The sequence below is a fragment of the Lemur catta genome, chromosome 19 (genome assembly GCF_020740605.2).
Source record: "Lemur catta isolate mLemCat1 chromosome 19, mLemCat1.pri, whole genome shotgun sequence".
Classification (NCBI taxonomy): Eukaryota; Metazoa; Chordata; class Mammalia; order Primates; family Lemuridae; genus Lemur; species Lemur catta.
The window spans coordinates 33,118,572-33,134,202 of NC_059146.1; the positions used below are offsets into that span (position 1 = coordinate 33,118,572).

Here is a 15,631-nt window from a genome sequence, read left to right on the forward strand (position 1 = left end):
GGGAATGGGGCCAGTGATCAGGGTGACGGTCCAGCCAAAGCTCTGCTTAGCCCTGAGGTGCGGAAAGCCGGGGATGAAGGAAATGCAACAGGAAGAAGCAACAGCTGCTCCAGATGGGAAAGAGTCAGCGAAAGAACCCCGGAACTATGAAGAACCAAAGGCAAAGGACACCCCCAGATGGGAACACCAGCTCCCCAGCCATGGACACCAACCAAAATCAGAATGTCGAAATGACAGATGAAGGATTTCGAACATGGATCGTAAGGAAGCTCAACGGATCCCAGGATCAAATGGTGCAAAAGCAATTCATGAACCAAAGCGTTTGTACCCCTGTAATACTCTGAAATAAAAAAGAAAAAAGAAAGGAAAGAATAAAAAAAGAAAGGCAGGGATGGCACCACCGAGAGTCATACCCACTGAGACTCGTGCATGGTGCCAATACTCTGAGTATTCAGAGCTCTGCCCTGGCTCCGACCAGAAGGGACCTCAGTGGGCCTCCATGGGGACAGACTATCCTCTTGTTTCGGGAGGAAGTGCAGGTTCTGAGACAGGAGGCTCTGGCAGAGCGGGCCTTGGCCTCAGACACCTGAGGAGCCACTGCCGGCCCAAGTAGGGGCCCTGGGCCCTCTGCCCCCTCCCACATGGGTGCTCCTGCCCTGGGCTTCCCTGCAGCGCCGGATGCTGGTGCCTGGGTCAGGTTGTCCCAGGGAGGCAGGAAAAGTTCCAGAAAGGGTGGGGAGGGGTCCATGTGTCCCCCCCACCAGAGTAGACACTGCTGCTCTGGAAACCATGTGCTTTATTTGGAACCTCAGTCCAAGGGAACATCCCCCTGGGTCATACAAAAGCTGCAAACCACGTGGTTTGGTGCAAGGCAATGGCTAAGGGACCACAGGAAGTCCCTGGCCGCTGGGGCCTCGTCTTCAGGCCTCGGGCTTCCCTGGTCATCCTAACTCCGGGCTGAGCTCCTGGGGTGCCCCGCAGCATCTCCCTCAGCCAAGGACGGAGGAAATGGGTGCAAGGCAAGGGCCAGGGTCCCCATCCAAGGGCGGAGCCTCTGTCCCCACCTAGGGCCTGCTGCATCCCAAAGCCAAGGCTCCTCGCGTGCTCAGAGCCCTGTGGCTCCGGGAACATCTCAGCTCCCGGGCGAGGCACCCCGGAAGGCGGACGCCCCTGCGCACGGGAGGGCGGCCCCGCCCTTCAGTACAGGTCCGCAAAGGGCTTGGAGTAGTTGAACATCAGGTAGTCCATGTAGTAGAAGTCGTAGGTGCGCTGCCGCTGCAGGGCGGAGAGCTGGGCGAAGTACTGGCGGGTGATCCTCGCCGTGGTCCGCGCCTCCTGGGAGTGCCGGTCCTTGAAGCTGGGGAAGGTCAGGTTCCGCGGCGCGCGGATCAGGCTCAGGAAGAAGTTGGCATCGTCCTCCATGCTCTCGAACTTGCCCACGAAGTCGTAGTCGATGAGGCAGGGGCTGCAGAGGCGGCTGACGTGGTCCCAGTGGATGTCCATGCCCACCGGCCGGTGCACGTCCAGCAGGTACTGCACGAACTCGGGAAAGCGCACGCCGGCGCCCGTGCGCAGCGCCTCCCGCGAGGCGTTGGCTCGGTACCGGGCCAGGATGGCCTTGCCGAACACAGGGTGGTAGTAGCTGTTGGGGTGCTCGAACTTGTCGCGGAAGGCGGAGACCAGCCTCTCGAAGGGCTCGCGCACGAAGAGCATCTTGGTGTAGGTGCCGAGGCGGTGCAGGATGCCCTGGCGGTCGAAGGTGTCCAGGCGCCTGAGCGCGCCGCCGTAGTGCACCGTGTTGTGCTGGATGTCGGCGGCGGACGAGGCCAGCCCCGCCAGCACCATGAGCACCCGCTTCCAGTTGGAGCAGCCCGCCTTGGGCACCTCGCAGTACAGCACGCGGGTGGCGGTCCTCCACGAAGATGCGGGACACGTGGCGGGGCGTGACGGCCCGCCGGCTGCTGCTCGCCCGGTACTTGGCGCACGCCTCCTGCATGAGCCGCTTGCGCTCCCGCTGGCTCTGCTGCAGCCCGGCCCGACGGCCGTCCAGGGTCCCCGGCCCCGGCCCCACCGCGGTCCCGCCCGAGCCGTTGGCCGCGGCCGCCGCACCTGTCATCCTCTTGATGAGCAGCCGGCGGCGGCGCTGCCGGAGTCGCACACGGGCCCCCCTATTCGGCAGGTGGAGGCCCCCTGGGGCCCGGCTGGACAAGTCTTGGGTGCCCTTCTCTGTGGGTACCGTCGAGTCACCATCCTGAGAACTGCCTTGTGGGAGGGCCTGGGGCAAGAAGAGAAAGGGTTACCGGGGTGGACAGGGCACCAGGGCACTGAGGGTCACACGCCAGGCCGACTCTGCGGCTGGGGTTCCTGCCCCCTTTGTGGCCTGGGTCTTTTCCCGGGTCGGGGGGACAGGCTGGCCCTGCAGGTGTGACCCCTCTGAACCCTGGCCCAGCACCCAAAGGCCTCCCTGTGCTCCGCCAGCCACGTCCAGCCATGAGTGCAGGGCCTGAGTGCAAGTGTCACTTCGGCCACCAGATGGCGCGGTCCCCCCAGGAACCTGCACCTGGTGGCCTGAGGGCGGCGGCTGAGATTTACCGCGTCTATTAGCAGAGCCCAGAGCAGCCATCTAACGGGAGGGAAATTCATGGATCCAAAGCCCTGGCTTTGTCCCCAAGGCTCCCGGGAAAGTCCGGACACATTTTTCTTTCCAAGAATGGATTCAACGCGAGCTCCACATTTTCTTCCCTGCCCTCCCCAACTCCCCCAGGCTGCCCTCCGAGATTTATCTGACTCTCAGACTTACGTTGCCGGGCTGCTGAGGCCTGATGTTTAACTTTATTCCTGGAAAGCAAACAGACAAGAGGACAGTGTTAGCAGCAGAAAGACCACGTGGCTCCCAGGGACCTGCTTATGGGCTTTTGACTGGGGACGCCGAGGCTGCAGGGAGCCTGGTGTGGGCTCTGGGAACAGGTGGTTCTGGGGGCGGGGGGGGGCATGGCTTAGTGCCAGAGCTCCTCTGCCCCCCCCCACACAGGAAATGGGGGTGCAGCCCCGACACAGTCCCACTGGCTCCCAGCGGACACTCACTGCTCTCGTCACACCTCGCCATGTGACCTGGAAGGTCCGGAGAGGCACCCTGCCCAGGTGTGCCCACACCTGCCCAGAGGAGCAGCCAGGGGTCTCACAGGCCACCTCCCGCTTCCCCTCACTCAGTCACAGGGACAGGACCCTTCAGAAAGCTCTGTCCCTCTTCCGTCCACACCAGCCCAGCAGCCACGCCCTGACCTAGTCCATATTCTCTGCACTGGGACGGGACACATTCACACGCACAGCTCTGCGCACCCCAGGCCTGGGAGTGGAATACACTCGCTGCCCTCCCGCTCCCGGGCGCTCCCCACCTGGGCACTTGGTTTGTGGTTCTGACCTCCGCTGGCCCTGGGGCTCTGGGGTGAGCTGCCCACGACCGGCTCACCCTGGTGTCCAAAGGGCGGAGCAGAGCCCAGGGAGAGTGACTTACTGCCGACTCAGGGAAGATGGAGACCAGTGCGTCACTGGCCGTACTCCAGAATGCCCCCCTCTGCCCACCAAAGAGGCCCCTCGCCTGGGCTGAGCCGGGGTCCCCCAGGATAACAGGCTCAGCTGAGGTGAGCCTCTCTGGCCACAGGAAAGGATTCTGCTTTCCACTCTACGTGGTCTGTTTTGGGGGAAGGTCCCAGGAGGACAAGGACATTTCCCCCTGAGGGAATCTATTTAAAAGTGTGAGCCTCCTTCCCCACTGCCTGCCTGGCCATCGGGGTGTCAGGGGCCCTTTCTGTTCCTGTGCCAAGTGGGGGGACATTTTGCTCTGAGGCTTTGCCAAAAGCCAGTCGAGTCGTAACCAGAACCAGCCCCCTTTCACAAGCAGAACTAGACCTTCCAGCTGGCACACCAGGCACTGCGCCCGGCCCCGCCTGCCCAGACCCTGCTTCCTGGGGAAGGAGGGGAAGGAGTGGCCCAGCACTTCCCCTGTGCTGCCATCTCTGTGTACTCGGCAGAGGTCCTGTGGCTGGAAGCCTGGCTGACAAGGGGACATCCGGGTCTTCCCTCACCCAGAGACTGTGGATCTCTCCATGGGCTCCAGTTTTGCAGAGTCAGCCTGAGGCTGTGCCCACAAATCCCCTGCATTCATCAGTAAGCGGGGAGCGGGGGGCAAGGTCCCTCCTGGTCTGACAAGCCTCAACGCCCTGAATTTGCTGGAAACTTCCTCAAGTTTCAAGAGGGGCAGAAACGAAGGCAGAGCTTGGGCACACTTCCCCTTTCTTCTCCTCATTCCTTTGGGCTGGGAGCAAAGCTGTGCCCTTCCCTGGGCAAAGGGCAGCGTCCCCCCCTTCCTGGGCCTTCCCAAGCTATGTGTGCGTGCGTGCGTGTGCACACGTGAGGGGGCTCCGAAACAGGCCTTCCAGACTCATCCTCGGAGGCTGAGAGGAGGCTGCGTGTAGACTGTTGCAGCTCAGGGTACGGGGCGTGGGCGGTGGGCGCCTGGCTTGAGAGGCGCCTGTTAGAATCAAGCCCCTCACCAGGGTCCCCTCTCGCAGCCCAGAGCCTATTTCCCTCCTCGTCCTTGCCCGTCTACACCGCAGCCATCTCCTGCACGAGCCTCCCGCGCTCATTTCCCTCTGGGATGTGGGGGTTCTCTCCTGCAGCCAACGGTGACAGCTCCCCTCGCCAGAAGGGACCACCGTGCCACTCGGCTTCCCGCTCCATGGCCCGGTTTACTTAATTATTTTCTTCTGGTGACGGCAGCTGGCTCTGCTAAATCGCCTCTCCTCCTCAGAGTCTCAGATACGGGAATTTACTCTGCTTGTCACTCCTGTCAGCTCATCAAGGTGTGATGGCTCTTATTTATATTCCTTTGTGGAGCCGATGAGTCACGCCAGGTCTGGCCAGGAGTGGGGCTGAGGAGCCACTTCCAAAAGGCGTCCTGCCAGTGGCGGACGTCAGAAGAGCATGTGCTGCGGCCCCCAAGGCTGTGACCTCCCACCGGCACTGCCCCCACAGCCTGGGAGGGCGGTGGGCTGCGGGTCCTGTCCCGTTTCATCTGTGCTGACCGGACAAGAGGGGTCTGTCTCTCGGACCTCCAGACTTTGAGCCTTAAGGTAGTTCCCAAGGTTGGCCCCCTCTAAGGCCGGCCAGGCTAGAGCCCTTGGCGTGGCCTGGAGGCAAAGTTCCTGCTGGACAGAGCCCAGGGCCAGGTGAGTCTCCTGGCCTCTTGGCGACATGAGCCCAGAGAGGTGACGTGGCTGCAACTGCCCCCTTTGAAGGAAGAATTGTCTTACGGACAATGATGAATCCGATAACAGCAGTAACACATCTTACTTGGAGCCTGTGCGTTTGCCACAAGCAGTGTGTTCCTGACCCTTGGACTCGTGCAGCTAGTGGGCACAGATGAACCCTATCCCCACAAGGCCACTTCTGCATAAAGACAGAAAGGCAGTGAAGGAAACACAAAGGGGCCCGGTGTCCCCACTTTTTCCGTGGAGGCAGCTGCCCTTCCTTGCGCTGCTCAGATGAAGGCTGAAGCAAAGACCACCCCAGAGCTAAGCGAGGGAAAGCCAGGAGCCTTGGGAACCTGGGGCTGGGGTCTGCACATCCCCGGCCGGCTGTTCTTCAGGACCCTGGACAGCTGCTGGGAAGGGCAGCTAAGGGCCCAGGAGGATGAGGAAGTTTTGCCACCTGGAGTCCCTAGTACCTGTGCTGTGGGGGACTTACGGGGGTGGGGATTTGGCCTCAATATAACCACCACGAGCCCCTGCAAGGCCCCCAAATAAACAGATAATCTAGATAAAATCAGAGCAACACCAGCCTCAGCGCCCAGTCTCCTCTTCCATCCAAGGCTACCAAGGCTGCCAAGCACCCCCCAACCCCCACCTCCCCACCTCCATGACAGGGGACTCCAAGGCCAGCCACACACAGCTCGCTCTCAGAGCCTGCGTTCCCGTCCTCTCCTTATTGCTTAACATCTGCAAGACAGCTCCATCCCCCCACACGGTAAGAAATAAACAACCACTTTCTCTCTCTGGACAGATGACATTCGTAGAGAGGCTGAAACACATGCACTGCGATAAGAGCATGCATCGGTGAGAACAAACAAGCGTGAGTTATTGGGGCTGCCACATGTGTTCCGCGGTGTGGACTCCAAACGTGTGGATGGAAGGCTTCCTGGCTGCCAGCGAGGGCCGGGCATAGGCTGGCGAGAGACAGCGAGGCCAGCTTCTTAGTAACCAGGCCGTGCCGCCCGGGAGGAGCTGGGCTGGGGAGGGGGCTTTGCCAGGCTGTGGGCGGGTCACTCCCCTCCAGAGGCACAGGAGGGAGACCTGCTGGCTGCCACACTAAAGCCCCGACCCTGAGGCCCAGGACCCACTGGGGGTGGCAATTGGGGACCAGTCTTTTGGTCAGGCCCTGTAGACAGGCCATACCCACATGGGTGAGGACAGGACCCAAGTACCCAGGAAGGGCTGGGAGTGCCCCACAAGCCCCTGACCCCCTCAGGCCCATGTGGCCCACACCTAGGGAGGTGACAGCTGCCCTGGCTGCTCAAGTGCCAGCCCTGGCCATGATGGGCAGCGGTGAGAGGGTCTTGCCACTCTGAACACTGCAATGCCGGGGAGGCAGGGCTGTCCTTAAGGAGTCAAATGCAGAGGGACAGGCATGGCAGAGAACTAGAGGCTAGGAGAGGCCATGGGGGTGGGTGCCAGCCCCAAGTCCCTGCCTTGGGTGGAGTTTGACTCATGGTCCTTGGATGTTTCCTGATGGAGCTGTGGCCTTGGCCACTTTTGCACTTCCGGGCCTTCTAGTGGCTGAGGCTGCGTGGCAGGCCACCACCCGTCCATTTGCACTGTATGTTCACGTGTCCACTTATGTGGCCAAACTGGCTCGGGAGCTTCCGGGGCTTTGGCTGTTTCCCTTGGCTCAGCCCAGCGTGAGACAGGTGACACGAAGGGGAAGCCCGGACGGCATCTTTGTCCCCCACGTGTGCAGGACTCCAAGTCCGAGCTTTGGCCTCAGCCCAGACTCCCTACAGTGGCATCTGGTGGGACTGAGCCCTGCCGCCCTGGGCAGCACACGCTGTCGGCCCCTGTGCTTGGGGCAGGGCCAGTGTCTTGTCTGTCGGTGTCAGTCTGGCACCATGCCTGGCACACAGCAGGAGCCCAATAAATGCTTCACCCTATAGAATTCCAGCCCAGAACTCTGGCTGGAGCCTCCCAGCCTTGGACGGGCCTGCGTGTCTGGGAGGCAGGTACCAGCCACGTGGCCGGATGCAGACAGGGCAGCCCCAGCCCAGCCGGGCGGCCCTGAAGCCTGGCTCTGCTCCCACCCGCTGTGGCACCGGAGCTCCTCTGTCTCTCCCACCGGCTCAGGCTCTGCCCTTTGAGGCCTCTGCTGGCCCAGGTGAGGGACAAACTGCCCCCATGGCCTCCTCCGTCTGGGGTGGGTTGTGAATACGCAGATTAGCTGCAAAACGGACGTTTGGACACGCTGAGCGGTCAGAGGGCAGCCTGGACTCACGGCACAGGGTTCACAGGAAAGCCTCGAATTCTCACTTGTGTTCACAGGAGAATTCGCCTTACTGAATTCTCTTCTGGGTCTCCAGGGCGTAGCCTCAGTCACAGCCATGCCCACCCCTGCTGCCCTAGGGCCCAGGACGGGTAAATGGGGCTCCAGGTGGGGCTGCCCCAGACACAGCTGCCAACTGTCCCCGTGCCGTGAAGGTGGCTCTGTGGCCAAGCGTGGACCGAGGTGAGGCGCTGGGCAGACACTGTGCTGCGTACAGCCCCTGCGGTAACCTCCCCCCTCGCCCCTTGAGCTCCGCTGGGCTTCTCCCCATTTCCTCCTAGACAACCAGACTCAGTCACAGCCCCGCATGACCCCGACCTCTGGCTCAGAATGGGGCAGGGGCTTACGCTCCCTCACTGGGGGAGTCCACTGTGAGGCACAGCCTTCACTGAGGGTCAGTACGTCAGAAAAGAACAGGGGGTGTCCGCGTGCTGCTGCGTGGCCCCGGACAGATCCCCCGCCCTTGCGAGCTGCTTCACCTGTAAAATGAGCTACCTGTGCGCATCCCGCAAGTGCACAGACGCGCCCAGGAAACGAGCGGGGGCCGGGCGCGGCGAGGGCCGCTGCACGGGGGCTGTCAGTTCCTGGCGAGCCGGTCGCCGGTTTTCTCTGTGCCAGCTGAGGTCCCCGAAGCCCGGCCCCTGCCTCCAGTGCGGGACTCGGGCCGTCTGCGGGCGCCGGGAGTGGGAATCTTCCTGCCTTGGGCGGGTGAACACCTGACGGCTCCGACGGCTCCTTGCTCTGTTTAACGATCCCGTTCCCTCCCTCCGCGATTAGGATCCAGGATTCAGCCGGGTAGTTCCCTGTCAGCTCGGCCCGGCGGCGAATCCCCTTGGAGCTGCCAAGGAGTCGGCATCGGCGCCGCCTGTCAGTCAGCCAGTCAGCCGGTTAGCCCGGCTGCGAACCCAACAGCTGTCCCGCCCGCTCCGCGGCTGCCCCCGCGCCCATCACTCTGTGGGGGAGGGGAGTCCTGGGCTCCCTCCCATGTGCCCAGGGAGGGCTCCTCTGTCAGAGGCCGCAGTGACTCCCACGTGCTCAGTGGGTGCGTGTGGGCCCCGCCCCCACGTGCCAGCAACACCCCACACGGTGCATGTTGCACGGGCTGGACTTGACTGTCTGTGATCCGTCACACCATGCACACATCTGTGCCGCACAGGTGCATGCTTCCTGCCGTGTGTGGTGTGGCGTGCCCTGGGTGGGGAGTGTGTGTGTTCACGTCCCCGTGTGGTTTCTGGGAGTCCCTGGCACATGGCTTAGGGCAGGTCCTACCTTTTCTTTCCTTCATATGTTCTTCCAACCACATGGGCTGGAAAAACAAGCAGGAGCTGGTGGACGCTGCTGCAGATGAGCAAGAACAAACTCCGTGGCACCAGCCGGCAGCTCGTGCTGCCCCTGGGCACTCCCGCTCCTGCTTCCCAGGCAGGGTGCAGGCGGCACCGTCAACGAGCCGCCCCACCCGGCAGCCCACCACACGGGCACTCACGCCGCCCTGCACCAACGCTCACTGAGCTTCCGTATGGGCCAGGCAGTGTCTGAGGCACCGGTGACAGTGTCTTAGCCAGGAAGGGGACAGTCGTGGCCCCACCCTCATGGAGCTTCCAGTCTAGCCAGGAAACAAGGGCTGCACAGCAATTCCCCGTGCGATGGCAACAACGGCGGACGATGCAACGTGTGACCAGGCATCGGTGGCCCAGGGCCCAGGGCACCAGGTGACATCTCCCGAAGGTAGTGAGGACACTTCTGGCAGAGCTTGGTGGCCTCGCATCATGACAGCGAAGCTCATGGGATGACGGGATCGACCTGGAGACTGAGGGGTGTTGAGAAAAGGCAGGACCGTGGCGCTGGCAGGGCGGCAGGCAAGGGTCTCACTGCTCTGGAAAGACACCGGACCTTACGTCCTGAGCCCAGGGCGGCTTCCAAGGGCTGGACGCTGTGGAGTTACTTTAAATTTAAGGACCACTCAGGATGAACAGCCAAAGACAGAGCAGACAGGCTGGTCAGGGGATGTTGCCTTTGTCCAGGCAGGAGACATCTGAGGCCTGGCCCTGGGGCATGATGAGAGAAAGTGGCAGAAGATGTGAAGACTATTTCAGGAGTGACATGAGCACGGTGCTGTGCTGGGAACTGGCCAAGAACAGGCTCTCTGGGCAGTGGGGTGGGCGGGGCGGTGGGGGGAGCCTGATTTGCAGTGTTTGCCGATTTCCACGGTGTCATTGCTCTGCCACGGCACATTTCAAGCTCCTGATGTGACCGTGGAGGGGGGTCAGCTCGAGGCTGCATCAGCAGGACCCCTGGGGACTGGCTGGGTGTGGAGGGGGACTCTGGTTTCTGGCCCGAGCAGCAGGTGCACGCTGGGGTTATTTCCTGCAGAGGAGGGCGGGGCCTGTTCAGTCTGAGATGCCTGCAGGTCTCCCGGGTGCAGATGTCGGGAGGGGCCACTAGAGGAGGGGGACGAAGCGCGGCCGGTCACGGCAGTGGGGGATGCAGGAGCCTGTTCACCACCTGCGGCTCTCCTGGGCCGGTGAGGGTGTGGGACCAGCTCTTCCCAGAGGGAAAGCATGGCGGAGGTGCAGGGCCTGGGCCTGAGCCCTGCCCTCCTCCTGGGCCCCGGGGAGCCACGGCCTCACAGCACTGCTCCTGGGGGGTCCAACAGGATGGATGTCAACGACTCCCCTTGTATGGCTGACAGGGTGCCTGGTGACCATTCTCCAGTCAGCTCTGGAGGAAGGGGCCTAATTTGGTCTAAATGATAGTGAATTCTTGCTGGGGGGTTACAGGAAATAGTCAAGCTGGAGCCTGAGGCTGGGGCAGCTGCAGGGAGGGGCTGCCTGCGTGCAGAAGTGCCCGCGCCCCCCCCCCCGCCTGGCCCCGAGACAGACACCCCAGGGGCAGACACGGCAGCGCCTCTCGTCCCCTGGAACGGAGTCAGGCCATCGGCGGCAGCGAGTGGGGCGGCCTCATTACCAAGGTGGCCGGACTGCAAGATAATGAGCAGTACAGCTCCAGCCGGCACGCGCTGCTCCAGCTGCAGCGTCAATTACTGAGCCGGCCTGGGGCTGACGGACCCACACAGCTGCTGCCTGCCATACCCTGAAGAGCCACAAAAGTAAATCCATCCTCGCTGACGCCTCTTTGAAGTGCTCTGGCCACGGCTCTGGCCCGAGGGAGGCAGCCACACCCCCTGGGGAGAGCGGGGCTCCCGCAAACCAGGCCAAAAAGGGCTGTGCAGGGGCGCAGGGTGGGACGTGCGGGTCCCTGGAAGAGCCGCCCAGAGGGCCGTGCGCTGGTGGTCGGTGCCGTCCACTGATCCGGGTGATCTGATCAGATCAGAGGGGCCCCTGAATCTAGGTGGTGGCCCCGACTCGAGCACGGTGGGTGGGCAGCTGCAGCTCCAGACACCACCCACCCCCATCTCCAGGTCTTCTCCGGCATCAGGGAACACCAAGGCGCAGCTGCATTTGAGGGGTCATGCTGTGTGCCCCGGAACAGAACACAGCCTCCAGCAGCTCAAAGGCAAGGCCAGGGGCTGCCCGGAGAGCTCAGGGGGCCCTGGCAGCCGTCCAGCTGTTCTCTGCCGACGGTCTGGACGGCTGCAGTCCACACTGCAGAGCAGAGGTGAATCTCCCAGGGCCTCGAACTCAGACTCAGGTCCAGCCAAGGGCCAGGGCAAGAGCAGTGCAGGAGGCCTCTGGCCTGAGGATTAGGCCGGCTTTTCTGCAGGGTAAGACCCCTGAGAACAGACATCAATCCTGGGCTTGGCAGTGGCTGGCCGTGGGGACACCACCGTCCCTAGATACCTGGCCTGGAGCCCACTTCTGCTCTCCCTGAACGGCCAGCACTTGCTCTGCCCAGCCCAGCACCCCAAAGGTAGCAGGAGACCCCACAGAGCCATGTGGCTGACCAGGGTGGTCCCAGACCATCACGGCGGCACAGACAGCCTGTCCTCCTACTGCCCATCACAGCCATGCCACCTCACACACTCACATCTAGACCACAGGCCCTTTGCACCTCACTACCCACCCCAGCCTCTGCCCTGGGGCTCTGACTGCAGGGCCAAGGAAAGCGGCAGCGAGGGCTGCATGCTCAGAGGTCATTCTGGAGGCAGCCGGGGAACCTGGAGAAGACTGAGGCTCAAAGGAAGTGGGAAAATGCAGTAGGATTATCACATCGTGCTGCAGGTGAGGAGTGGTAAGGCCTGAACTTTGGCGGGGGCGTTGAGGCTGGGTGGTGGGAGGAGGGGAAGGTAGATTTTGCAGAGCAACCAAGCAGGAGGGCTGGAGGGTTTGGTGAGTCAGGGTGTCGGGGATGAGGAGGAGGAAAACATCTGGAGAGAGCCCCCACGAGACACCGCCAGGACCCTCACTGAGAGGGAGGTCGGGGGGACAGAGGAGCCAGTGGGGGGGAAGACATGACCCTGGATTGTCCTGAGTCAGAGACAGACTTGAGTACCACCTGCAGGGAGACGCTCTCAGCTGGAAACACAGTACGGAGCTTGGGTGAAATCAGCGGCCATTAGCCAGCTCTGGGCCACACACCTCGGTTCTGGAGGCAGCGTAGACACGGATCACACAACCCAGCCCTGCGACTTCCAGCAGCCTTGAAGTGTGCTCACATCACGGCACAATGCCACCCTCATTAGCTCTGAGCACTGGAAATACCAGGAATGTTCAAAATTGTCATGTGTACTCAGAATCTGCCAAAGTTTTCTAAGGCAAAGACACCTCCCCCGTTCTCCCCTCTCCAGCATTTTGGGGTGTCTCCTCACTCTGTGAGAGGCACCATTTGCGGGGACCGCGATGCCAGGGCTTGCCTGGGTGGGGGTGGAGGGCTGCCGAGTTCCCGGAAGACGCCATGCGGGGTCCAGGAATACTCCTTTCCCGTGGAGCAGGTCCCTGCAGCAAAGCCTGGAAATTAGGCACGGCGGGCTTTGCCAATGCAGCGTGCCCCCGTGTAACAGCTGTGTCGCTGGCTGGGGTCACCGTGAAGGGAGAGCTAACGAAGGTTCTCTAAGTGGTTTTTTGCTTCCTTTGAAGTCCGACCAGTGCGGCTGCTCTGAGGACGAAGAGCCCACTGCAGGCGCAGAGGGGCCCCCCGGCCGCCTGTGTTTCCAGTGGAATGAAGACTCCAGTCTGGATCACAGGGGGTGTGTTCTGGGCACCTCTTTGCAGGTGTGAAGTGTGCTATTCCGGGAAACAAAAGACAGCCCGGCTTGAGCCTTCAGCCTTTCGTGCCTGCGTGGGGTGAGGGTGAAGAGCTGCCCGCGCAGGTGTGCGCGGCGCCGTCTCCTCTGGAATGAATGATTTGCGAGCCGGGTGAGAGCCGCCTGGCCCAGCGCAGCATCTTCTTCGGGATTAAACGTCACTCCTTCTAATGACTTGATTTATGTCTGGAGGTTTACAGCTCCAAACAAAATATTGTGATGACGGCAATAAATCACGCCAGAGACGCTTACAACGGCGACTGGCGTGTTTTCTGTTTGTCTGGGAGCTGATTGCGAGCCAGGGCTGCTGTGTACCAGCGCGAGCGGGGCAGGGCGAGCCCGGCGCAGGTGGTGTCGGGCGCAGGGCAGCGGCCGCGGGGTGGCAGAAGCTTCGAATGCTTGAGGATTTTGTGAGAATCTGCAGTTGGAGCTGGCAGGGATTGCTGAAATCCAGAAATGCGCAGGAAGGCACCATCCTGAGCTCTGAGGGAGGCGTGTGGGTGGCTCATGTCCCTAGAATGTCATTTCTGGCTTTCAGCTTTCTGCCCTGCTGCGTCCACAAGAGGGTGGGCCAGGTAAGGATGGCTCTGTAGGGCTGAACTCCTCGGAAGAGTGATGATCAGGCCACAGACAGGTGTCCCCTGGGCTGGCATCTCTCACTCAGATGACCGGCAGAAAGTGATCACTCTCACCAAGACCATGGCCTGCAGAGCAAGATCTCAGAGGAATTGAATCAACCCCAAGGTTCGGTTCCATAGTCGATTCGCAGACCCCAGCCTGGGCTCAGGTAGAAACCAGCAGCCCTGCCTTCCCGGCTGTGTCCTTAGCTGGTCTTGTAAGAGACACTGTCATCCTTGTCCCAGACATCTGGGACCAGCTGTCCCCGTGAGCTAGGGCAGAGGTTGGAGTCAGCGTGCAGGGGGAGCAAACACTCGAGGGGCACACAGAGCTCCCTGCCCTGTTCCCACTAGCTCAGCTAAAGCTCCATTCTGGCTGCAAGACTGTGACCATAGGAGCCTGCTCAGTGGCAAAGTCGATCCTGTTCCTGGCACCAAAACACGGGAAAGGTGATGGGAGGAGGTGGGACTGGGGCTGAGTTTCAGGGTAAAGACTACCCATCCCAGCAGAACACAGCCACTCATGCTGCCTGGTGCGCTTCCTCTGGAGGCAGAGATGTGTCCTTGGAAGAGCCCCACAGCCTAGAATGCTGCAACAAAGACAGTCTACCCGTAAGAGGTCCTGCCCTAGGGTACTCGGGATGCTGGGTGATGGGGAAGCAAACCATTCCCAGGTACGAGGCCCCAGCTCTGGCTCCTGGCATATCTAACTGGGAGGTGTAGGCGGGGGACTGAGAGTGGGGAGCAGCTCATGTGCTGCACGAGGGCTGTCCTCCCAGTCAGATGTGATGAAGTACTGATGACGGGTAGATGCCTGTGGGTGGTATAGTGATGGCAGGTGGGTTGCTGGGCGGATGGTGCAGAGGATAGTGGGTGGGAGGATGGAAGGTTGGTGGGTGGATAATGGGTGGAAGGTGGGTGGGAGGGTGGAATGTTGGTGGGTGGAAGGTGGGTGAATAGTGGGTGGATGGTGGGTAGAAGGTGGGTGGATGGTGGGTAGAAGGTGGGTGGATAATGGGTGGATAGTGGGTAGAAGGTGGGTGGATAATGGGTGGATGGTGGGTGGAAGGTGGGTGGATAGTGGGTGAAAGGTGGGTGGATAATGGGTGGCAGGTGGGTGGATAGTGGGTGGAAGGTGGGTGCATGATGGGTGGAAAATGGGTGGAAGGTGGGTGGATGATGGGTGGGTAATGGGTGGAAGGTGAGTGGATAATGGGTGGATAATGGGTGGAAGGTGAGTGGGTAATGGGTGGAAGGTGAGTGGATAATGGGTGGATGGTGAGTGGATAATGGGTGGCAGGTGGGTGGATGGTGGGTGAATGGTGGGTGGATAGTGGGTGGAAGGTGAGTGGATAATGGGTGGAAGGTGAGTGGCTAAGGGGGTGGATGGTGGGTGGATAGTGGGTGGAAGGCGAGTGGAAGGTGAGTGGATAATGGGTGAAAGGTGGATGGGTAATGGGTGGAAGGTGAGTGGATAATGGGTGGCAGGTGGGTGGATAGTGGGTGGAAGGTGGGTGGATGATGGGTGGAAGGTGGGTGGATAATGGGTGGCAGGTGGGTGGATAGTGGGTGAATGGTGGGTGGAAGGTGGGTGGAAGGTGAGTGGATAATGGGTGGAAGGTGGGTGGATGATGGGTGGAAAAGGGGGGGCTGGAGGGTGGGTGGAAGATGGGTGGAAGGTGAGTGGGTGATTAGGGGTGGAAGGTGATGGAGAGCTAGGGGCGTCTGAGGTTCACAGGAACAGATTTGAGGCGAAGGCCTAGCAAAGGCTGGGGCTGGCCGTGTGGGTAGCTGGAGGGGAGACTGGCCAGGAGTGGAGCTGGAGAAGCTACACAGCCCCAGGCCGGCTCCAGTCCCGTCCAACTGGCTGAAGGTGCAGCCTCTGGTTGTGCCATCCCCATGGCAAGAGTGCTTCCCTGACACTCAGGTTGGCAGCACAGGTGACGGAGGTGGCAGCTCCAAATCAAAGGCAAGCAAGGCCCCACTGACCCCCTGGCCACTGGGAAGACGCTGCTTCTTCTGCCACCAAGCGCTGAAAGCAATCTCCAAGGTCAGGAGACAAAGCTCTTGTCCATCTTTGATTAACGGAAGGACAAAAAAAAAATGTTGTTTGTTTTATAAAGGCTGGCAAATTTTGATAATGAAACCTTTAGAACATAGAATTCTGAACCTTTTCTAATTCTAGGCAGATAAGGAATAGTAGTAACGTATTTCAACCTCAGAA

At 61.1% G+C, this 15,631-nt stretch overlaps 1 protein-coding gene across 1 annotated transcript in view; it reads right to left on the minus strand.

Annotated features, from left to right (window-relative positions):
- Positions 1–716: 716 nt before the first annotated feature.
- CHST8 (carbohydrate sulfotransferase 8) overlaps positions 717–15,631 on the minus strand; it is a 103,613-nt gene continuing 88,698 nt past the window's right edge. Inside the window, 3 exon segments of the mRNA XM_045531761.1 lie at positions 717–1,902; positions 1,904–2,275; positions 2,801–2,838. Of these exon segments, the coding sequence (XP_045387717.1) occupies positions 1,198–1,902; positions 1,904–2,275; positions 2,801–2,838 (1,115 nt within the window). The 3' untranslated portion in view covers positions 717–1,197.